This window comes from Phyllobates terribilis, unplaced genomic scaffold (assembly GCF_046119375.1).
Source record: "Phyllobates terribilis strain yellow unplaced genomic scaffold, ASM4611937v1 Scaffold_1__5_contigs__length_1240528914, whole genome shotgun sequence".
Classification (NCBI taxonomy): Eukaryota; Metazoa; Chordata; class Amphibia; order Anura; family Dendrobatidae; genus Phyllobates; species Phyllobates terribilis.
The window spans coordinates 202,500,030-202,524,838 of NW_027362761.1; the positions used below are offsets into that span (position 1 = coordinate 202,500,030).

At 44.0% G+C, this 24,809-nt stretch overlaps 1 protein-coding gene across 2 annotated transcripts in view; it reads right to left on the reverse strand.

Annotated features, from left to right (window-relative positions):
* KIF27 (kinesin family member 27) overlaps nt 1-24,809 on the reverse strand; it is a 52,669-nt gene that overhangs the window by 19,962 nt on the left and 7,898 nt on the right. For both annotated transcript variants that reach the window (XM_073670921.1, XM_073670920.1), the window contains 7 exons: nt 23,800-24,764; nt 23,024-23,167; nt 22,512-22,715; nt 20,759-20,949; nt 18,676-18,776; nt 18,434-18,589; nt 359-564 (listed from right to left, as the gene is read on the reverse strand). In XM_073670921.1, coding sequence (XP_073527022.1) covers nt 359-564; nt 18,434-18,589; nt 18,676-18,776; nt 20,759-20,949; nt 22,512-22,715; nt 23,024-23,167; nt 23,800-24,764 — 1,967 coding nt within the window. The remainder of the gene's footprint in view (nt 1-358; nt 565-18,433; nt 18,590-18,675; nt 18,777-20,758; nt 20,950-22,511; nt 22,716-23,023; nt 23,168-23,799; nt 24,765-24,809) is intronic.

The window sequence follows — 24,809 nt, forward strand, 5'->3', positions numbered from 1 at the left end:
AGCTCACCTAGATTGACAGGTGTCTCCCTATGAGTGTAAAAGGGGAGACCTATGAAATTAAGCAAGTGGGGCAGGGTGAAGCAGCTGGGGGACATACTTCGGTGACTATTCACCTCTTTCCCAGCCGACATATCTGAAATAACAGAGCCGGTCTCTTATTCATGCAGCCTATTATTCAGTCAGAATGACAGGGTCCCGTTAATTCATTAAAAAGGTTGCAACAAGTTTGCAGGGTTTTTAAAAATCCCATACATACTATGTAACTGCTTTCTACAGAGAGGTGCGCAGGAGATTATCATTTCTATGATACCATTTCTATAATAAAACACTTCTATGACTTATTCTAATTACATCGTACCAGCATTTTTAATTTTGCAGTCTCCATTTTCTTACGGAAATCTTTCTGTAATTTGGTTTTCTGGGCCTGATCCCTCAGCTCTTTGCTCTCCAGTTCTTGTAGCTGTTTCTGAGCTTCGGCCAATTCAGTTTTTGCCTGTTCTGCCTCCTGTTCCAGCTGTGTGATCTTTAGAGAATACTGCTTGTTCACAGACTGAGAATCATTGCCTAGAAGTCAAAGTCTTGTAGTTATTTGTTGTGAGAGTTGATAACTGTAAGAACAGTGGCAGTATTTCAATATTTTATTAATGATATGTATAAAAGAGTGGTAGGCCAGGCATTTGCAAAAAAAAAAAAAAAAAGGGTCTCCACATAAAGATTTAAAGGGGTTGTGCCAATAAATAAATATTATATATACACACACATATGTATATACAGTGGTGCTCAAAAGTTTACATACCCCGGCAGAATTTTTCCTTTTTTTGCCCTTGTTTCAGATAATATGAATGATAACAAAAAAAAAAGCCCTTTTCTCCACTCATGGTTATTGGTTGGGTGAAGCCATTTATTGTCAAACTACTGTGTTTTCTCTTTTTAAATCTTAATGACAACCAAAAACATCCAAATGACCCTGATCAAAAGTTCACATACCCCAGTTCTTAATACCGTGTATTGCCCCCTCTAACATCAATGACAGCTTGAAGTCTCTTGTGGTAGTTGTGGATGAGGTTCTTTATTTTCTCAGATGGTAAAGCTGCCCATTCTTCTTGGTAAAAAGCCTCCAGTTCCTGTAAATTCCTGGGCTGTCTAGCATGAACTGCGTGCTTGAGATCTCCCCAGAGTGGGCTTAATGATATTGAGGTCAGGAGACTGAGATGGCCACTCCAGAACCTTCACTTTGTTCTGCTGTAGCAAATGACAGGTCGATTTGGCCTTGTGTTTTGGATCGTTGTCATGTTGGAACGTCCAAGTACGTCTATGTCTCATGCGCGGGCTGATGAGTGCAAATTTGCCTCCAGTATTTGCTGATAAGGTGCTGCATTCATCTTTCCTTCAACTTTTACCAAGTTTCCTGTGCCTTTGTAGCTCACACATCCCCAAAACATCAGCGATCTACCTCCGTGCTTTACTGTAGGAATTGTGTTCCTTTTATCATAGGCCTTGTTGACCTCTCTCCAAATGTAACATTTATGGCTGTGGCCAAAAAGTTCAATTTTGGTCTCATCACTCCAAATTACCTTCTTCCAGAAGTTTTGAGGCTTGTCTCTGTGCTGTTTGGCGTATTGTAGGCGAGATACTTTGTGGCATTTGCGTAGTAATGGCTTTCTTCTGGCGACTCGACCATGCAGCCCATTTTTCTTCAAGTGCCTCCTTATTGTACATCTTGAAACAGCCACACCGCTAGTTTTCAGAGAGTCCTAAATGTCAGCTGATGTTATTTGAGGGTTTTTCTTTGCATCCCGAACAATTTTCCTGGCAGCTGTGGCCGAAATATTTGTTGGTCTACCTGACCGTGGTTTGGTTTTTACAGAGATCCTGATTTTCCATTTGTTAATCACAGTATGAACGCTGCTGACTGGCATTATCAATTCCTTGGATATTTTTTTGTATCCCTTTCCTGTGTTATACAGTTCAACTACCTTTTCCCATAGATTTATTGACAATTCTTTTGCTTTCCCAATGAGTCACAATCCAGAAACGTCAGTGGCTGGATGAAAGATGCAAGAGTCTGTCTGGATCCCAGAAACTCACTCAGCTTTTATGCACACACACTGATTACAAGCAAACAGGTCACAGGTGAGGATGTTACCTTTAGTAGCCATTCAAACCCATTTGTGTCAAATTCTGTGCATGTTATCAGGCCAAAATCACCAGGGTATGTGAACTTTTCATCAGGGTCATTTGGATGTTTTTGGTTGTCATTAAGATTTAAAAAGAGAAAACACAGTAGGTTTATCCAACCAATAACCATGAGTGGAGAAAAAGTTTTTTTGTTATCATTCATATTCTCTGAAACAAGGCCAAGAAAGGAAAAATTCAGCCGGGGTATATAAACTTTTGAGCACAGCTGTATATACACATATACATACATACATACATATACACACACATATACACACACACACACACACACACACACTGAATAAAAATATAAACGCAACACTTTTGTTTTTGCTCCCATTTTTCATGAGCTGAACTCGAAGATGAAAGACTTTTTCTATATACATAAAAGGCCTTTTTCTCCCAAATATTATTCACAAATTTGTCTAAATATGTGTTAGTGAGCACTTCTCCTTTGCCGAGATAATCCACCCACCTCACAGGTGTGATTGTTTGGACACACCTTCTCATTTAAAGATTTTTCTGTATTTTCATGACTATGAAAATTGTACATTCACACTGAAGGCATCAAAACTATGAATTAACACATGTGGAATTATATACTTAACAAAAAAGTGTGAAACAACTGAAAATATGTCTTATATTCTAGGTTCTGCAAAGTAGCCACCTTTTGCTTTGATGACTGCTTTGCACACTCTTGGCATTCTCTTGATGAGCTTCAAGAGGTAGTCACCGGAAATGGTTTTCACTTCACAGGTGTGCCCTGTCAGGATTAATAAGTGGGATTTCTTGCCTTATAAATGGGGTTGGGACCATCAGTTGTGTTGTGCAGAAGTCAAGTGGATACACAGCTGATATTCCTACTGAATAGACTGTTAGCTGCTTTTTTTCTTGCCATAATACAAATTCTAAGTAAAGAAAAACGAGTGGCCATCATTACTTTAAGAAATGAAGGTCAGTCAGTGTGAAAAATTGGGCAAACTTTGAAAGTGTCCCCAAGTGCAGTTGAAAAAACCATCAAGCGCTACAAAGAAACTGGCTCACATGAGGACCGCCCCAGGAAAGGAAGACCAAGAGTCACCTCTGCTTCTGAGGATAAGCTTATCCGAGTCACCAGCCTCAGAAATCGCAGGTTAACAGCAACTCAGATTAGAGACCAGGTCAATGCCACTAAGAGTTTTAGCAGCAGACACATCTCTTCAACAACTGTTAAGAGGAGACTTTGTGCAGCAGGCCTTCATGATAAAATAGCTGCTAGGAAACCACTGCTAAGGACAGGCAACAAGCAGAAGAGACTTGTTTGGGCTAAATAACACAAGGAATGGACATTAGACCAGTGGAAATCTGTGCTTTGGTCTGATGAGTCCAAATTTGAGATCTTTGGTTCCAACCACTGTGTCTTTGTCGCCAGATGACCTGGCCTCCAGTCACCAGACCTGAACCCAATCGAGATGGTTTGGGGTGACCTGGACCGCAGAGTGAAGGCAAAAGGGCCAACAAGTGCTAAGCATCTCTGGGAACTCCTTCAAGATTGTTGGAAGACCATTTCCGGTGACTACCTCTTGAAGCTCATCAAGAGAATGCCAAGAGTGTGCAAAGCAGTCATCAAAGCAAAAGGTGGCTACTTTGAAGAACCTAGAATATAAGACATATTTTCAGTTGTTTCACACTTTTTTGTTAAGTATATAATTCCACATGTGTTAATTTATAGTTTTGATGCCTTCAGTGTGAATGTACAATTTTCATAGTCATGAACATACAGAAAAATCTTTAAATGAGAAGGTGTGTCCAAACTTTTGGTCTGTACTGTATATATTTGTTATACAATGCTCATAAAAATAAAGGGAACACTTAAACAACACAATGCAACTCCAAGTCAATCACGCTCTAAATCAACCTGTTCAGTTACGAAGCAACACTGATTATAAATCAATTTCTCCTGCTGTTGTTCAAATGGAACAGACAACAGGTAGAAATGATCGGCAATTAGAAAAACACCCCCTATAAAAGGAGTGGTTCTGCAGGTGGTGACCACAGACCATTTCTCTGTTCTCATCCTTTTTGGTCACTTTGCATTTTGTCATTGCTCTCACCCCTAGAGGTGCAGCAGCATGAGGCGGTGTCTACAGTACAACCCACAGAAGTTGCTCAGGTAGTGCAGCTCACCCAGGATGGCACATCAATGAGAGCTGTGGCAAGAAGGGTAGCTGTGTCTATCAGTACAGTGTCCAGAGCACGGAGCAGATACCAGAACACAGGCCAGTATACCAGGAGACGTGGAGGGGACCGTAGGAGGGCAACAACCCAGCAGCAGGACCGCTACCTCCTCCTTTGTGCAAAGAGGAGCAGTGCCAGAGCCCTGTAAAATGACCTCCAGCAGGCCACTAACATCCATGTGTCCACTCAAACTGTCAGAAACAGACTCCATGAGGGTGGTATGAGGGCCCAGCATCCACAAGTGCATGTTGTCCTTACAGCCCAACAACGTGCAGGGTGATTGTCATTTGTCAGAGAGCACCAAGATTGCCAGATTTGACATTGGCGCCCTGTACTCTACATGGATGAGAGCAGGTTCACACTGAACACATATGACAGACGTGACAGAGTCTGGAGACGCTGTGGGGAACGTACTGCTGCCTGCAACATCCCACAGCATGACCGGTATGGCAGTGTGTCAGTAATGGTGTGGGTAGCCATTTCTTCGGAGGCCCGCACAGCCCTCCATGTGCGAGCCAGAGGTACCCTGACTGCCAGAGGTCCCGAGATGAGATCCTCAGACCCATTGTGAGACCATAATCAGGTACAGTGGGCCCTGGGTTCCTTCTGATGCATGACAATGCTAGGCCTCATGTGGCTGAAGTGTGTCAGCAGTTCCTGCATGATGAAGGGATTGATGCTTTGGACTGACCTGCCCATTCCCCAGACCTGAATCCAATCGAGAACATTTGGGACATCATGTCTCATTCCATCCACCAACTCATTCTTTCTATCTTGTTGCACCACAGACTGTCCAGGAGTTGACTAATGTTTAATCCAGGTCTGGAAGGAGATCCCTCAGGAGAACATCTGCCGCCTCATCAGGAGCATGCCCAGGCGTTGTAGGGAGGTCATAAAGGCACGTGGAGGCCACACACTACTGAGCATCATTTCCTTGTCTAGAAGCATTTCCACTGAAGTTGGATCAGTCTGTAATTTGATTTTACACTTTGATTTTGAGTATCATTTCAAATCCAAACCTCTCTGGGATATTAATTTTGATTTACATTGATGATTTATGTTTTACTGTTCTCAACGCATTCCACTATGTAATGAATAAAGATTTGCAACTGGAATATTTCATTCAGTGATATCTAGGATGTGGTATTTTAGGGTTTCCTTTATTTTGTTCAGCAGTATATATTACAGGTGCTTCTCACAAAATTAGAATATCATCAAAAAAGTTAATTTTTCAGTTCTTCAATACAAAAAGTGAAACTCATATTATATAGAGTCATTACAAACAGAGTGATCTATTTCAAGTGTTTATGTCTGTTAATGTTGATGATTATGGCTTACAGCCAATGAAAACACAAAAGTCATTATCTCAGTAAATTAGAATAATTAACAAAAAACACCAGCAAAGGCTTCCTAAGCATTTAAAAAGGTCCCTTAGTCTGTTTGAGTAGGCTCCACAATCATGGGGAAGACTGCTGACTTGACAGATGTCCAGAAGGCAGTCATTGACACACTCCACAAGGAGGGTAAGCCACAAAAGGTCATTGCTAAAGAAGCTGGCTGTTCACAGAGTGCTGTATCCAAGCATATTAATGGAAAGTTGAGTGGAAAGAAAAGTCATAAGTTACTTACCGGTACCGGGATTTTTCGGAGACCATGACGGCACCACGAGAGAGGGAATTCGCCCACCAAGGACAGGAAACCTACAGGCTTAAAAGGGGGCGGCCCTCCCTCTCGCCTAAGTTTGGATTACAGAACATTGAGAGGACCGCCAGGTTAGTAGACATAGCAAAACAATCATAAAAATAACATTTTTATACAACACCACTAAGTGAGAAAAGGTTGTAATTAATAGATGAGGAGTGCTCCCATAAGGTGAAGGGAGGGAATATAAGGGTGCCGTCATGGTCTCCGAAAAATCCCGTTACCGGTAAGTAACTTATGACTTTATCGGTCGACCATGACGGCACCACGAGAGAATTGCAGAGATGAAGAAGTCTAGGGAGGGACCACCGCCTGGAGCACCCTTCTCCCAAATGTGAGGTCAGACGAACCACCCAAATCCAGTCTATAGTGCCTATAGAAGGTAGATGGGGAAGACCAGGTAGCCGCCTTACATATGTCCTCCATCGAGACGCCAGACTTCTCCGCCCATGAGGTTGCCACCGCCCGGGTAGAGTGAGCCTTCAATCCCTGTGGTGCTTCCTCCCCGCTGGACACATAAGCAAGAGTAATGGCCTCCCTGATCCATCTAGCTATGGTGGATCTAGAGACCTTGAGCCCTTTCCTAACCCCCTGGTAAGAAACAAATAAGGAACTATCTTTCCTGAAGGGCTGGGTGATTGAAAGGTACCTAATCACACATCTTCTCACGTCTAAGGCATGAAACTCTGCTTCTTTTTGATTACTTGGATTAATACAGAATGAGGGTAGTATTACTTCCTGGAGTCTGTGGAAAAGGGAAGCTACTTTAGGGAGGCATGCTGGATCTGCTCTAAGGATTATTCTATCGTCCAGGACCTGAGTGAAGGGAGGGCCCGCGGACAGAGCCTGAATATCACCAATCCTTCTAGCTGATGTCAGGGCTACCAGAAGCGCTGTTTTGAGGGAAAGAGATCTAAGGGACGCTGAATCTATTGGCTCAAAGGGAGACCTAGATAACGCTTTTAGAACTAAATTCAGGTCCCAGGGTACAAATTTAGTCTTGATAACCGGCCTGGATCTACCTACCGCCTTTATGAAGCGAGAAACCCAATAATTTCCGGCCAGGTCACAGTTATACAGAGCACCCACCGCCGACACTTGGACCTTAAGGGTGCTTGTTGCCAATCCCAACTCGAGGCCCCCCTGTAAGAATTCTAAAATTTTCCCAATTGGCGCCCTTTCACCCACTGTAGAATTAGAGAAAGAAAAATTTTTTTTTCCAAACTCTAGCGTAAATCCTGGTGGTGACAGGTTTCCTACTACGCAATAGAGTAGTCACTAGACCCCGGGAGAATCCTTTTTGTTCTAACAGGGACCTCTCAAATTCCACACCGACAGGTGGAGGCCAGGAGCCTGAGGGTGGAGTATTGGACCCTGGCTGAGGAGATCCGGAACTTCGGGTAGGACCCAAGGATCTGAGATGGACATGTTCCTCAGGCATGAGAACCAGGGTCTTTTGGGCCAGAAGGGGGCGATCAAGAGGACCCTCGCCTTGTCCTCTCTGATCTTTCTTAGAACCATAGGTAGGAGATTTAACGAAGGGAAGGCGTAGGCCAGACTGAAATTCCAGGGTATTTGGAGAGAAAGGGGCCTTTCTCTCGGATCTAGGGAGCAAAAGAGTCTTGCCTTCCGATTTAGCTTTGTGGCGAAGAGATCCACCACCGGAAGACCCCATTTTTGGACTATCTGGGAAAAAATGTCCTGCTTTAGCTCCCATTCGCCATGCCTTAAAGAATGACGGCTTAAAAAGTCTGCCTTTATATTTTCTCTCCCTTTGATGTAGAGGGCTGTTAAGGAGAGGACATGGCCTTCCGAGATCTGAAAGAGATGATCCGCCACTTCCATTAGTGATCCAGCACGTATACCCCCCTGATGGTTCACGTAAGCCACCGCTATGTTATTGTCTGACAAGATCCTAACGTTCTCTTTGTGAAGGAACGGTAAGAAATGCCGAACCGCTTTATCTACTGCTAGTAGTTCCTTAGTAATGGAGGAAAGAGTTTTCTCAGTGTCTGACCAGGACCCCTGGGCAACCATATCCCCCAGGTGGGCTCCCCATCCATGAGAGCTTGCATCAGTTGTAATTATTTTAGATATTTTAAACACCCAGGGAACACCTTGAGACAGGTTTTCCAAGTTCACCCACCACTGTAAAGAGTCCACAGATTGGGGAGATAAGGACATCTGCCCTTCCAATTGCCCATTTAACAAGACCTCATTATGCAAGATGTCCCATTGTAAGACCCTGGAGTGGTATTGTACCCACATAACCCCCGGAAGGCAAGATGATAGGGTACCCAGCAAGGACATTGCAGCCCTAAGGGACATGACTGGGTTTGAAAGTGCTCTTTCCACCAGCATTTTAACCCTCTGTTTCTTGGTTTCTGGAAGGAAACATATCTGGAGGTCTGAATCCAGCATGATACCCAAGAACTGTTGTATTCTCGAAGGAACTACTCTGGACTTTTCCAGATTAAGGATCCAGCCCAGACCTTCCAAGACAGAGGATACCAGTCTAAGATGATTGTGACATTGGGAGGCCGAGTCTCCAACAATCAAAAAATCATCCAGGTACGGGATAATCAAAATATTATGCTCCCGCACATGAGCCATAACCTCCGCTATCACCTTCGTAAATACTCTAGGGGCTATGGCCAGACCGAATGGCAAGGCTGCAAACTGAAAATGTCTAATTTCATCATTTATGATCAAAGCCATCCTAAGGTATTTCTGGAAGTCTCTATGTATAGGTACATGGTAATAGGCATCTTTTAGGTCTAACACTACCATGTAACAGCCTGAGAAAAGCAATTTTATTGTGGACTTGATGGATTCCATCTTAAAGGTGGGAATTAACAAAAATTTATTTAGGGCTTTAAGGTTAATAATACACCTAAAGGACCCGTCAGGCTTAGTGACCAGAAATAGCGGTGAGTAGAACCCTAGTCCCTTCTCTGCGGTCGGGACTTCTACTAGGACGGTCTTATGGACCAAGTTCAGGACCTACGCTTGTTAGGCCGTTTGCTCCAGTGCTGAGGAACGATTTGGGGTCAGGATGAACCTCCCACGAGGAATTCGCTGAAACTCAAATTTCAGACCGGAACCTACCAGACCAAGGATCCAATTACTAGAAGAAATCATTGTCCAGGCAGGTAAGAAGCCCAACAGCCTCCCCCCTACCTGAGCCGCGAGTCATTGACTCGGTTTCCGGGGGGGCCTTGGTTAGTAGAAGAGCCGAACAGGAGTCCTTTACCTTTTGGCCTGCGGTCTTCCCATTTCTCCTGACCCCTCTGGTGTTTACTACGTAGAAACCTTCTCCTATGGAAAGAGCATTTGTACGTGGGAATAGACAGGCTAGGGAAACCCCTCTTTTTGTCACTTGCTTTATCCAACAGTTCATCTAGGACCGACCCAAAGAGATGCTCCCCTTCACAAGGGATAGAGCAGAGTCTTGTTCTCGCTTGAATATCCCCCGGCCAACACTTCAGCCACAGAGCTCTAAGGGCTGAGTTGGACATGGCAGCTGATCTTGCTGCCAACCTGACAGAATCAGCCGATGCATCTGCCAGAAAAGCTGCTGCCCCCTGAAGAAATGACATGTCCGCTAAAATTTCCTTCCTGGGGGTGTTGTTTTTTAGATGGGCTTCTAGTTGGTCTAGCCAAATCATTAGGGACCTGGCGGTACAGGTAGCCGCAACCGCAAGTTTCAAGGCTCCCGCAGAAGTTTCCCAGGTCCTCTTGAGGAAAGTATCAGCCTTCCTATCCAAGGGGTCTTTAAGAGCCCCCATAATCGTCAAAGGGGAGGGAGGAACTCTTGGACGCCTTAGCTATAGCCACGTCTATCCTGGGAGCTTTCTCCCAGGAGGAAGAAGCTGATTCTTCAAAGGGATACTTTCTTTTGAAGAATGGAGGCAGAGTACCCTTCCTTTCCGGTTTCCTCCATTCACTATGGATCAAGTCCCGAATTTTTTCATTCAAGGGAAAACTCCGTCTCTTTCTTTGGCCCAGCCCCCTGAACATAACATCCTGGACTGACTTTTCCTGTCTGGCCTCTGTGATGCCCATGGTAGACCGAACCGTTTTAACTAAGCCGTCGACCTCACCAAGGGGAAAACAATTCTGCCCCACACCACTATCTAAGGAAGAAGCAGAGGAAGAGGCTACATCATCCAAGTCCGACTCATAGACTGAGGACCGGGGGTCATCCGGGACTAGGGGGCTTTCACAGTCTGAGTCCGCTTTCTCTCTAGCCTTTTTTGGAGAGGATTTTGTGAATTTCAGTCTTGACTAGGGTCTTTAAACCTGACGTTAGATTAGGGGTTTCTTCTGCCAGCGTTTGATTTATGCACGACTGGCATCATTTTTTAGGGTATCCATCAGGTAGGACGGATTTACATAACGCACACTGAATGTGCTTTGCCTTGGAGGTACATTTCTTCCCCTGTTAAAATTAGAAGGGGAGAAGGATACCCTATTACAAAGTGAACTTTCTCGAAGATCACTTACCCAGGCGGCTCAAGAAAAAACGTCTGGTACCGGTTTGGAGGAAGGACCCTTCTCAGCCAGGGGATCCTCCCTGGAGGCTGCAGAATCATCCATCCTATTGGAGGTGTGGTGGCTGCACCTAGACACCGAACTCCGCTTTCCTGAGGACCGGCTACCAGAACCACGTGTGCGATGCACTTTTTGGGGCTCCCCAAACAGCCGCTGAGATGGTGAGGATGGCGGCTGCTCAACTTGCTGCTGCTGCTGTAGCTGATCGCTTTCAGACTCCATGGTAAGAGAATGAAGCTCTGGGAAGCTCTGAGCTCTGCTACCTGGCCAGTTAAATAGACAGCCTCGGTAGCGCACCTTTTCCTCTTTTTTTTTTTTTTAAATTTCTCGCGCTATTCTGACACCGGAACCCCACTTCCGGGTTCCGGTCACGTGGTCGCTGAGTCGCGATGACGTCATCGGCCGCGACTCCCAGAAACCGGAAGCACGCGCCGCGCGAGGATGCACACTGCTAGCGCTCCAGGTAAGCTGCGCTTTAGCGACTCCCCGCCTGGTATCCTCCCGGTCGGGGGCGAGGGGTCGCAAATAACCTTGGCCCCGCGCCCCCCCCTCCGACAGGCACACAGGGTGATGGTGGGCTGTCACCCCAACCAAGGGCGCAGTCCCCACTGCACTTTGGATCACAACCAGGGCAGACACTCCCACGGGAGGTGCACCTGGTTGAGGCAGAAAAAAGGGGCAGCCACCCCAGACGGGGGCGCAGCCCCCTGCAAAAACCCCAGTGCACAAGAATGCTGTGCCTCTCCCAAATAGGGGCACACAAGCATGGCCAAACGCTGGAGCTGCCGATCCCAGATAGGGGCGCTGCTACGACAGCCGTCGCCATTCTTTCCAGATCTTCCACGCCTGCGATAGGCTCCTTCCATCAAGGACAGGAAACCAAACTGAGGCGAGAGGGAGGGCCGCCCCCTTTTAAGCCTGTAGGTTTCCTGTCCTTGGTGGGCGGATTCCCTCTCTCGTGGTGCTGTCATGGTCGACCGATAAAAGTGTGGTAGAAAAAGGTGCACAAGCAACCGAGATAACAGCAGCCTTGAAAGGATTGTTAAGAAAAGGCCATTCAAAAATTTGGCGGAGATTCACAAGGAGTGGACTGCTGCTGGAGTCATTGCTTCAAGAGCCACCACACATAGACGTATCCAGGACATGGGCTACAAGTGTCGCATTCCTTGTGTCAAGCCACTCATGACCAATAGACAACGCCAAAAGCGTCTTACCAGGGCCAAGGATATAAAGACCTGGACTGTTGGCTCAGTGGTCCAAGGTGTTGTTTTCAGATGAAAGTAAATTTTGCATTTCATTTAGAAATCAAGGTCCCAGAGTCTGGAGGAAGAGTGGAGAGGCACACAATCCAAGCTGCTTGAGGTCTAGTGTGACGTTTCCACAATCAGTGATGGTTTGGGGAGCCATGTCATCTGCTGGTGTAGGTCCACTGTGTTTTATCAAGACCAAAGTCATCGCAGCCGTCTACCAGGAAATTTTAGAGCACTTCATGCTTCCCTCTGCTGACAAGCTTTTTGGATATGAAAATTAATTCTCGAGCAGGACTTGCCACCTGTCCACACTGCCAAAAGTACCAATACCTGGTTTAAAAACAACAGTATCACTGTGCTTGATTGGCCAGCAAACTCGTCTGACCTTAACCCCATAGAGGATCTATGGAGTATTGTCAAGAGGAAGATGAGAGACAACAGACCCAACAATGCAGACGAGCTGAAGGCTGTTATCAAAGCAACCTAGGCTTCCATAACACCTCAGCAGTGCCACAGGCTGATCGCCTCCATGCCACGCCGCATTGATGCAGCAATTGATGCAAAAGGAGCCCCGACCAAGTATTGAGTGCATTTACTGAACATACATTTCAGTAGGCCAACATTTCAGATTTTAAAAACATTTTTCAAGCTGTTGTTATAAAGTATTCTAATTTACTGAGATAATGACTTTTGTGTTTTCATTGGCTGTAAGCCATAATATCAACATTAACAGAAATAAACACTTGAAATAGATCACTCAGTTTGTAATGACTCTATATAATATATGAGTTTCACTTTTTGTATTGAAGAACTGAAATAAATTAACTTTTGTTGATATTCTAATTTAGTGAGATGCACCTGTAGTTGTGAAGTATAAAAGGAAATGATATACTGTATTTTTCGGACTATAAGACACACCGGAACATAAGACGCACCTAGGTTTTAAAGGAGAAAAATAGAAAAAAAAATGTAAGCAAAAAATGTGGTCATGATGCCCTGTTAAGAGGGAGGGTCTGCTGCTGACACTGTTATAGGGGTAATGTCCCCCAATTCTGTTAATATCCGCCATCCTGGTATGCATGGCACCCCAATCCACCATCCTGGTATGCATGGCACCCCAATCCCCCATCCTGGTATGCATGGCCCCCCTTATCCCTCTTCCTGGTATGTATGGCACCCTTCATCCCTGTATGTATGGCCCACCTCATCCTGGTATGCTTGGTACCCCCTGTTCCCTGTCACGCTGCACAGAAAAAAAACCAAAAAAAACAAACAAATATACTCACCTCCTCTCTCCTCCATCGCTGTGTCCCGCTCTGCCTCCTCAGGGTTCTCACTGTGTGAGTCGCACATGGCGTAATTGTCATGCGCCCTCACACAGTGAGATGCTGTGCCGGAATAGTCACTGCTCCCCACGCCGGGAGTAGTAGCGGGCACAGTGTAGGCTGCAGAAGGCGGCTGCTGCCTCCTGTGCCTCGCTCATCCTCCGCAGCAGTTCCCCCCTGAATATGCTTTGATCTAAAACATTACATTGTAGCTCTGGCAGTATGTTTAGGGTCCTTGTCCTGCTGGACAGTGAACCTACGCCCCAGTCTCAAGTCTTTTGCAGCCTCTAAAGCAGGGATGTCAAACTAAAATACACAGAGGGCCAAAATTAAAAACTTAGACAAAGTCGCGGGCCAACCTTGATATCCATTAATAAAATGTCTACAATTGAGGAACTTTATCTTAATCACTAAATATGACGATGAACATTTATGGAAACAAACTTAAAGAGGTTATGCCATGGACAAATTACATTTTAATTAATAGATCTTAGAATAAAATATTGGAATAATATATGTTATGCAAGAGCAGTAAAAGGCATATGGCCCAATGGCCTAATTTAAATATGTAATAACAAAGTATAAAAACCTTGAATAGTTCAGATAAAGTATGATTCAAACAAAAGTGCCCCCAAACACAGTATGATACCCCCACAGTTAATTCCTCTACAGTACCCTCGACCTGCATGGTATGACAACCCTACTGTACCCCTTGTCCCTTAATATCCCCGACAAAAAATAGTGACCCCCATCACAGTATGATGTTCCAACTGTAATCCCCACATAGTCCTCCATATAGTATAATGGCCACCAAAGTGCTCCATACAGTATAACGCCCCAACATAGTGTTCCATATTGTATAACAGGGCCCTGCATTGCCTTCCATAGAGTATAATGGCCCCACATAATTCTTCATACAGTATAACGGGACCCTGCATTGTAGTCCATGAAGTATAATGGCCCATATAGTGCTCCATACAGTATAATGGCCTCACATACTGCTCCATAGAGTATAATGGGCACCACACAGTGCTCCATACAGTATAATAGGCCTCACATTTAAAAAAAATAAATACTCACCTATGCCCATTCCCCTGCTACGTTGGTCTCTTACATGGTGTCTTCAGATGCTGTGCACATCTCTGTACAGCGTGCGCGTTGTAATGACGTCATCATGCCTGCTGCGCTGAGACGTCAGACAGAGGGGGAATGATGGAAGAGGGAGTGTCAGCTGACGCCCTCTCCTCCATCATTGCTTTCAACTGTAGTCGGTATCTAGGATGCAGATATACAGTTATATGAAAAAAAGTTTGGGCACCCCTATTAATCTTAAGCTTATTGTTTTATAAAAAATGGTGTTTTTGTAACAGCTATTTCAGTTTGATATATGTAATAACTGTTGGACACAGTAATGTTTCTGCCTTGAAATGAGGTTTATTGTACTAACAGAAAATGTGCAATCTGCATTCAAACAAAATTTGACAGGTGCATAAGTATGGGCACCTCACCAGAAAAGTGACATTAATATTTAGTAGATCCTCCTTTTGCAAAAAAAACAGCCTCTAGTCGCTTCCTGTAGCTTTTAATGAGTTCCTGGATCCTGGATGAAGGTATTTTTGACCATTCCTCTTTACAAAACAATTCCAGTTCAGTTAAGTTTGATGGTCGCCGAGCATGGACAGCCCTCTTCAAATGATCCCACAGATGTTCAATGATATTCAGGTCTGGGGACTGGGATGGCCATTCCAGAACATTGTAATTGTTCCTCTGCATGAATGCCTGAGTAGATTTGGAGCGGTGTTTTGGATCATTGTCTTGCTGAAAGATCCATCCCCTGCGTAACTTCAACTTCATCACTGATTCTTGAACATTATTGTCAAGAATCTGCTGATACTGAGTGGAATCCATGCGTCCCTCAACTTTAGCAAGATTCCCGGTGCCGGCATTGGCCACACAGCCCCAAAGCATGAAGGAACCTCCACCAAATTTTACTGTGGGTAGCAAGTGTTTTTCTTGGAATGCTGTGTTTGTTTGACACCATGCATAACGCCTTTTTGTATGACCAAACAACTCAATCTTGGGTTCATCAGTCCACAGGACCTTCTTCCAAAAAGAAATTGGCTTCTCCAAATGTGCTTTTGCATACCTCAGCCGACTCTGTTTGTGGCGTGCTTGCAGAAAAGGCTTCTTTCGCATCACTCTCCCATACATCTTCTCCTTGTGCAAAGTGCGTTGTATAGTTGACCGATGCACAGTGACACCATCTGCAGCAAGTTGATGCTGCAGCTCTCTGGAGGTGGTCTGAGGATTGTCCTTGACTGATCTCACCATTCTTCTTCTCTGCCTTTCTGATGTTTTTCTTGGCCTGCCACTTCTGGCCTTAACAAGAACTGTCCCTGTGTTCTTCCATTTCCTTACTATGTTCCTCACAGTGGAAACTGACAGGTTAAATCTCTGAGACAGCTTTCTGTATTCTTCCCCTGAACAACTATGTTGAATAATCTTTGTTTTCAGATCATTTGACAGTTGTTTTGAGGAGCCCATGATGCCACTCTTCAGAGGAGATTCAAACAGGAGAACAACTTGCAAGTGGCCACTTTAAGTAGCTTTTCTCATGATTGCATACACCTGGCTATGAAGTTCAAAGCTCAATGAGGTTACAAAACCAAAAAAAGTGCTTTAGTAAGTCAGTAAAAAGTAGGTAGGAGTATTTAAAACAAGAAAATGATAAGGGTGCCCATACTTATGCACCTGTCAAATTTTGTTTGAATGCAGATTGCACATTTTCTGTTAGTACAATAAACCTCATTTCAAGGCAGAAACATTACTGTGTCCAACAGTTATTACATATATCAAACTGAAATAGCTGTTGCAAAAACACCAATTTTTATAAAACATTAAGCTTAAGATTAATAGGGGTGCCCAAACTTTTTCATATAACTGTAGTTCAAATTGCGATGCCGGGTGAGGGACCCGTCCGGCATCACGGTCCAAATGTACTCAGGGGACCCACCCAGCCCTGTATTTAGCTCCATCCATCTTCCCATCAACACTGACCAGCTTCCCTGCTGAAGAAAAGCATCCCTACAGCATGATGCTGCCACCACGTGTGATGGTGGGGATTGTGTTTTCAGGGTGATGTGCAATGTTAGCTTTCCACCACACATAGTCTTTTGCATTTAGCCCAAAAAGTTCTACTTAAGTCTCATCTGACCAAAGCTGAGTCCTCTAATATGAACATAGCATGGGAGGGACGCAGCGTGGTCAAATTCATCATAAGTTATACCACTAAAGCTGGCGTACATTTCTGGCAACGGCGCACACTGGATATCAGACGTGACTGATTCCCTGCACTACGCCAGTCTTAATGAACTGCCCCCATACTGTGCGTGCTCAGCCACCCAGAGACTGTTACATACAAAGAGCTGGAAGACAGCCAATATTAAATAGAGGCTGCAAATGGAGAGGCATGTGACCAGACTTGTCCATCAGTGGCCTCCATTAATTAACACTGCACACGGCATTAGAACCCAGCACATGTGCAGCACCGTCATATTCACTAGAGGTTTCAGATGGCGAGGCATGTGACCAGACCCATCATCAGTGCCCTCCATTAATTAACACTGCACACGGCATTAGAACCCAGCACATGTGCAGCACCGTCATATTCACTAGAGGTTTCAGATGGCGAGGCATGTGACCAGACCCATCATCAGTGCCCTCCATTAATTAACACTGCACACGGCATTAGAACCCAGCACATGTGCAGCACCGTCATATTCACTAGAGGTTTCAGATGGCGAGGCATGTGATCAGACCCATCATCAGTGGCCTCCATTAATTAACACTGCACATGGCATTAGAACCCAGCATATGTGCAGCACCGTCATATTCACTAGAGGTTTCAGATGGCGAGGCATGTGACCAGACCCATCATCAGTGCCCTCCATTAATTAACACTGCACACGGCATTAGAACCCAGCACATGTGCAGCACCGTCATATTCACTAGAGGTTTCAGATGGCGAGGCATGTGACCAGACCCATCATCAGTGGCCTCCATTAATTAACACTGCACACGGCATTAGAACCCAGCATATGTGCAGCACCGTCATATTCACTAGAGGTTTCAGATGGCGAGGCATGTGATCAGACCCATCATCAGTGGCCTCCATTAATTAACACTGCACATGGCATTAGAACCCAGCATATGTGCAGCACCGTCATATTCACTAGAGGTTTCAGATGGCGAGGCATGTGATCAGACCCATCATCAGTGGCCTCCATTAATTAACACTGCACACGGCATTAGAACCCAGCACATGTGCAGCACCGTCATATTCACTAGAGGTTTCAGATGGCGAGGCATGTGACCAGACCCATCATCAGTGGCCTCCACTGATTAACACTGCACATGGTAGACAACAGCCATGTCATGTATGCTTCGCTATACAGCAGAGGTCTATGAATAGTTTCTGTGATATTTCCCTTATGGAAATGCTTAGAACTAAAGTGTTTACAGTTATTTTATATTGTCTTCTGAACAGAAATCAAGTGCTTGACTTAAGAATTGAAATGCTGCTTCTGTAAATGATCATTGTCCTAATCACTAAAGGAAAGATAAAACCAATGAGCACATCTCGAGTGCCTTTGATCTGGAAGTATTCAGGTGACCATCTGGATGGAAGAGTCACTTCTTCATTTATCTAGAAGGGGCATCTTCAATTACATTATTAGAAATGTAAGAGCTCAAAGGCTCTCACAAAGAATAGCATCACTTCACAGTGCCAAGTATTTCCGTAAACTATTTATGTGTAAGGACAAGCATTAGAGGCTTCACCCTTCAGAAGAAACCTTTTCACTGAACATCTGCTACAGAAGAAGACACGCTACGACAAATATATTAGCTGGGAGTCAATTTTTCTACATCAGCATGTGTTAATGTATGCATAGAAACTTAGAGGGGTTATTAAATGCTGTGCGCTATAATCATATAGGAAAAAAGTCACAAATTTACCCATTCTTTTTCAAATAAAAAGTGGAGAGGGCTCAGGAAAAGAGGCCGAGGGTCCACTGCCCCAAAAATTGGTGTAAATTATATCGCAATCCTACACTAGAACATAGCTGACCCTGACTGGACTTTTTGGATCGTGTCCCTCTTAATAAATTGGGTGCATTGTACCCTAGCACATTTTAGATGTAGACTTACTTGTCTTTGCTAATTCATTAATAAGCTCCTCTTTCATTTTGATGTTTATGGTCAGTTCCCTTAGTTTCTGCCTCGCCTCTGCCAGTCGAAGCTCCGTGTTTTTTAGTTTCTTCAGATTAACACTTTGGTTTTCCTGAACCGATTCCATTGCGGTTTCTGGAACATAAGCAGCAACAAGCAATGACCTACATGTTCCATAAAAATACTTTGGATTATATTCAGGATATAAATAAATATATTACCAGACATATCCTCTCTGATGATGGACGATAGTTTTGTGCCATTATTCAATGCTCCAGTTTCCGGGATCTGTCGACGTGTCCATGTCCGATTGATGGAACGTCTGCAGCAAAGTCAACAACAAAATAATTCACCTTTATGCAAAGATATCTCGTTTTGAGACTTCATTGTCTGTATTTGTTTGCAGAGTTCCTTTATGAGTTGATACGGATGGCTGGGACCAATAGATGTACAGGTTGGTAAACAAGAAGAACATTACGGGGCTTTCACGAGGGCCATTTTGATACACTTGTTAAAGATACCTGTCATGGCCCTCAAGCCTCGCAAACCGCCACCATAACACTTCAATGCCCTTTACTGCATTCTACCAATGCCCTTGTCCCAGGCCAACCTTTATAGGTTTATCAAAACTGTTATCTCACCAATATCCATATGCAAATGGCCTGCAACTAGTCTAATTAGCCTTTCCTCTACCGATACTAATCCTGCCTCATTCCTTGTACCTCAAATCATTCCAGCACCGCTGCCAAACTCGAGTATCCGCACAACGAGCTCTTGAAGCACCTTTTCCGAAGCATGACTGTGGCCAATTGGGCATGTGCAGTACGCTGCTGAAGCCAGCCTCACTGCACATGCTCAGGAAGGGACACTAGGAGAGGACATTATCATGAGGGAGACTTGCAGAGGTACTGGAATGATTTGGACAGCAGGGAAGGATTTCAATCATGCCCATTGGGTGTGATAACAGGAACTGAGGCAGGACAGTCTAGTCTGGGTCATTTGATATAGTGATCGTTAAGATAAACGTTTTTGCCACACATATAAAAGGTTGACCGAGGACAACAAGGACATTACTAGAAAGCAGAAAAACGGCTCTAAAATGTTACAGCTGTGATTTAGGAGGCTTTGGGGACCTGATAGGTTCACTTTAAAGACATGAAAAATTGGAAAATAATGGGAAAGGACTTCCATAGGAAGGTTTGAAACCCTAGTTTGGACTTCAAAAACTGCACTAAAATCACTTGCTAGAAACACCCTAAAAAGGTCTATGCAAACAGCTTGTAATAAGAGAAGATACACTGGACAAGAAATAAAAGGGCTCCTGTCAGGTTGTACATGCAGCTCTATTTGTGAGCAGCATGGTAAAGAGAAGGATCTGAGCAGAAGGACATAGTTTTGTGAGAAAAGATTAAAGGGGTTGTCCACATTTGGAGATATTTATTTCCTCTTAGTTAAGTGCAGGTATTTTTGGCTAAAAATCAGTTTTGTAATTAGGTTTCATTGCACCCTTTGTCTTCTATAGCCTCTGTGGCACACTGCCTATTGCTGGCTGCAGAATAGGTTACCTGAGAAATTATCAGTGAGCTCATCCTGACGATCCAATGGGAGAGTGTCTAGCTCTTTTTTTTAGCCTTGCTCAGCTGATTTATGACCACAGACCACATTATAGTTTAATGTGCAGGGATACAATTAGCCTATAAAAGCCAAACTTTTACATTTTTATTGAAGCTAAAATTTTAAACTTTTATTTTAGCCCCAAATACATGTATGTAAGTAAAAAAAAAAAAAAAAGACCCGAGAGGTGGTCAACCCCTTTCAGCTTCTCCTGCTCTATAATATGTAGAGCAGACACCTTGTTCAATGTGACAGGTCCCTTTAAGACACTATAAATAATGGATTAATATATTTCTATGACTCTTATAAAGGCTGAAATTATGTAATTTGTAATGAAAGGATTTTTCACTGCCTATACTGTGGCAGGACGGCCAAGCTGTACCTACTGTGGTATGCTTAACCGGCTTGTCCGCTCTGGAACATATATGGCAGAACAAATAAATGTCTCAAACAGGCGGATACCACTGTTGGAAAACTGCATTCATCTCGAGAATGGGTCCAGCTGCGCGGTTCTGGATGGAGTATTGGTAACTTTTATCTTAACAATGACTATATCAAATGACAGGCTCTTTTTATACAATCTGTAAGGGTCCCGTTCATTGCTGAGCATACTTGCTTGATAATTTTCTACTCTTCTGTAGAAATGATACCCAGATTTAATATAACTAGAATTTTCAGTCAGTTCATTACCTAAATGGAGACTTCGGAGGATGACTCTTTATGTTTTTATTTGGCTTCTCTATTTCCTCATCACTGTCGTCCGAAAACTTTTCATGTGAAACTTCATCTTGTTCTTCTATTAAATCTAGAAGCATCTGGCTACGTGTTCGAAAGCCTGCGACCACTCGTTCCAAGGAGTATGATGGTGGACTGGTGCGCACCTAGAATGGGGGAGAGGGTAACAGTTTTTACTCTTGGTTCTGCATATTATGTTACTATTACATTACTACACCAATGTCCTAGTGAGCACAACATAAGGGAGCGGGCCAGAATTCTTCACGTCATGCACTGCTGGTAGTCATGTATATGGCAAGACTGTGTAATACAGAACAGATCCATCTGAGAGCTGCCCATTATGAATTCAGGGCAACCCAAAATTAACAACTGGAAGGCAAATATACAACAAAGCTTTGCATTATTAAATGCCGGCCAGTCCAAAAGGTAGAAAGAGTGGCCCAGAGTCCTTCTATAAGCCCATCAGGTTTATATTGAGCTGAACAGTCACAGATCCCCCCTTGTTTCTTATACTGAGCTCCCAACAATCAGAGACCCCCCCTTGTTTCTTATACTGAGCTCCCGACAGTCAGAGCTCCCATTGTTTCTTATACTGAGCTCCCAACAGTCAGAGCCCCCCTTGTTTGAGAAACGGCTTTCTCTTGTTTTGTCTGTCTAAATATAAAGCTAAATTCCCAATGAAATAGCAATGCTGGAGCGTCTTTTCTGTTATGCTACTGTTCCTGTGTTATTCCTTCTAAAAAATAAATACAAATAAATTAACAACTTGGCATTACCAATCAGTAGGGGGTGTCAAGGATGTATTACTTGTCCGTCTGCCACTGTCAGCACTAACTGGACAGTATCATACTGTTAATACACACCTCAAGTAGCATTATTTATCCATCCATTTCTGGTAGGAACAACAGAGGAATAATACAATGCAGAGTTATGGTAATAGATGCTCCAGAAATGCTATTTAATGAAGAAAAAAGGTATTTACTAAAACTGACATGTCAGGAGAGCGGCTGGGTCCTCCTTAAAGGGAACCTGTCATCAGATTTTACCAATATAAAGTACAGCCACCACCTTTTACCGCCTGTTTTACAGTTTTCTAGGAAGATGTATACGAGTCTCAAGCCCCCCTCTGCATAGCCCCAAACATTTATTTTATAATACCCCCATGTGGCGTGGTCTGGTCTGATGGGTGTCTCTAGTCTTAGTACGACGCCTCCTATCTGGTCACAAACGCTGTCCTCCTTCCCTGCTTCATGTGGATGATGCGTCCTACGTCATCCACAGTATTCCCCATCGCACTCTTGCACAGGCGTACTCTTCCCTGCCCTGCTGAGGTCAGAGCAAAGTGATGTAACGCACATGTGCCGGCTTTACTTGGGAAAACCTGGTGACAGATTCCCTTTAAAGGGGTTGTCTGGTGAAAACAAGGTATTATCTTAGAATGTAGAATTTTTTTTTTTACAACACAGGCCACTTTTATCCCCATTACAAAATAAGCGTCAGGGCATATGCCCGACCACGATTCATTCTCTACAGGGCTGCTGGAAAAAGCCCAGTGCAGTGCTCAGCAGCCCTATAGGGAATGAATGGACGTACTGCCACTCCATTCTAACGGGGTTAAAATGTCTCCTTTCTGCCATGGATTGGTGACAACTTCTTTATAATAGAAGCACATGACTGAACGTTCATGCATGTCACTGCTTATCCATACCTTCCTGGGTTCTGACTGCTCGCTCGATTGCCTCATGCTGGAAGATAGCATCTGTAGTTGATGATTTAGGGGAACGCTGTGAGGTCTCCTAGAGGTTATCTTCTGCTTCTTTAATGGACCCTGTGGCGACTGCTTCTGTGAAAAACCTTCAACCTTGTACTTCAGCTCATCAATATGGATTTGTTGTTCCACAAGTTTTTCTGTCTATATAAAAACAGGTCAGTAAATATTGGTTATAGATTTCTGGGTAGGGTTCACCTCTTACAGGGGGTTTTTGGGATTAAGTTTCTTCAGCCTCTCCTGCTCCAGCGATGACTGTCAGCATAAATTTACCAATGCTCATGATGGATACATCCGTCATATAGCATTAGGAGGTTAAAGGTGCATCAAGGGAAAAATTAAAACTTTCCTGAAATGACTGCAAATAATAAAATCCATATTGTTTTAAGACAAAACAGTCATGCTATCCACAATAGTCTGATTGCGAGAATATGGCCAACAAAGTGTTGTACCTGTAGATTCTTGATGTGCTCGGCCTCCTCCAAAGACTTCTGGTAATGCTGGTTTTCTTCTAGCAAAGACTGCATGTTCTCCTGTAACTCCTTCAGCTCCATCTCCTTGCTGGCAAAGACCTCTTCATCAGCTGCAAGAGCATCCTTGAATGAACAGCAATTAAATAGTATGTCAGCCATATGTGACCCTTCCATAAAAGTAAGGCCATGTTCTTCATCACTGCGGTTAGGATTAAATGAAGCAGATGGCTGCTGCAGATCTACTTATTGTCTATGGGACTGATGGAGATAGCCGAGTGCTATATCCCGGTCAGTTCTATAGGCAACCAAAGGGGTCATGCAGCGCCAGTCAATCCGGGCCACAGTGAAAAGTTGCAGTGGTCCTTGGTGGAGGTCCCAGTGATCGGACATTTATCACCCTATTGATAGATGGTAAATGTCTTATTTGGGAAAATGCTTTCAAGCTGATTTGCTGTTATAAGAGATCCTGAAAAACCCCTTAGAGACCTGTAACGAAGTCCATATTCGTTGTCACCAAGAAATGTCTAGAGTTTTCTAGCCATGTTATAATTTTTGAGAATACACTCTTTAATAGAAACTAAACAAGATTTGGGGCTATGTGACTGTGTAAAAATCAATATATGGCTTCAACCACCAAGTATAGGTCTGGACTCAAGTCCTGCTGCTGGTCCACGGCAACGGAGCAAGTGCAGTAAGTAGGGGTTGTCAACCTTGGCCTCATTGTATTGAATCTATATAGCTCTGTGATACAGTACCTGACATTTCTTCAGTTCCCTTTTCAGCTGTAGTATGGTGGTGTGATGTGGCTCCTCTCGGCTTCCAACATCTGCACTGTCAGCTCCAGACATAGCAGTGATATCGCTTCTTAAGTCCTCTGCCATGGTCAGCCAACTCTGAAGTCTGTTCTTTTGGACTTTTTTAAGACTAGAAATATCCTTAAGTTCATTTAGCAGCTCCAAAGCTTCTTCTGTGCATAGTCGATGGTTAAAGCACTCCAGCTGATACTGGGCAAGCTGTTCTTCTAGAGCCCGAATTCTGGACTTGTCCTGGCTCCAGTCTTGAGACGCCTGGCTGATTCGACTTACCCTACTGCTCTGCTGGTTTTGCAAAGCTTCCCGAAGTGCCTTTATCTCCAGCTCCATTTCATCAATTCTATCCCAGTCAGGGTTATAATTTACAATTGGCTTGTTTTTGATATTCCTGGCTCGGTTGGAGTACTTAAGGGAATTCAAAGATTCATCAAAGTCAGAAGTAGAAGGACTAATGCAAGTAATCATGACTGTTTTGGCATTCCCACCTAGAGAGTCTTTAAGAATACGAGTAATCTTAGCATCCCTGTAAGGAACATGTGCATTTTTTCTTTTTGGATCTGCAAGTGCACTTATTACATTCCCAAGAGCAAGCAAGCCGCTGTTAATTTGGATGGACTCTTTAAATCTTTCTCCAGTGTTCCCTGTTTTGGTCACTCTTTCTGAACCTGCCAAGTCTACAAAGTGAAATTTTGAAGCGATCATCTGGACCAACTTCTTAGATCCATTTTCTGTATCGTCATTATTGGCATCCCTTTGTTGGCTTATACTTATGGTAAAGATTGCATGAGAGCGGCTGGAGCGTTCATTCATCTGAGTGGTGCTAGTGTGGCGGACGGCACTGCCAGCTTCTAGAAGGCTCATTACCTCATCTGCACTTTCAACTTGGCATTCCTTGGCACCGACAATAACTGGAGAGACCAGAATACAACATGATTTATAAAAAAAAAAAAAAA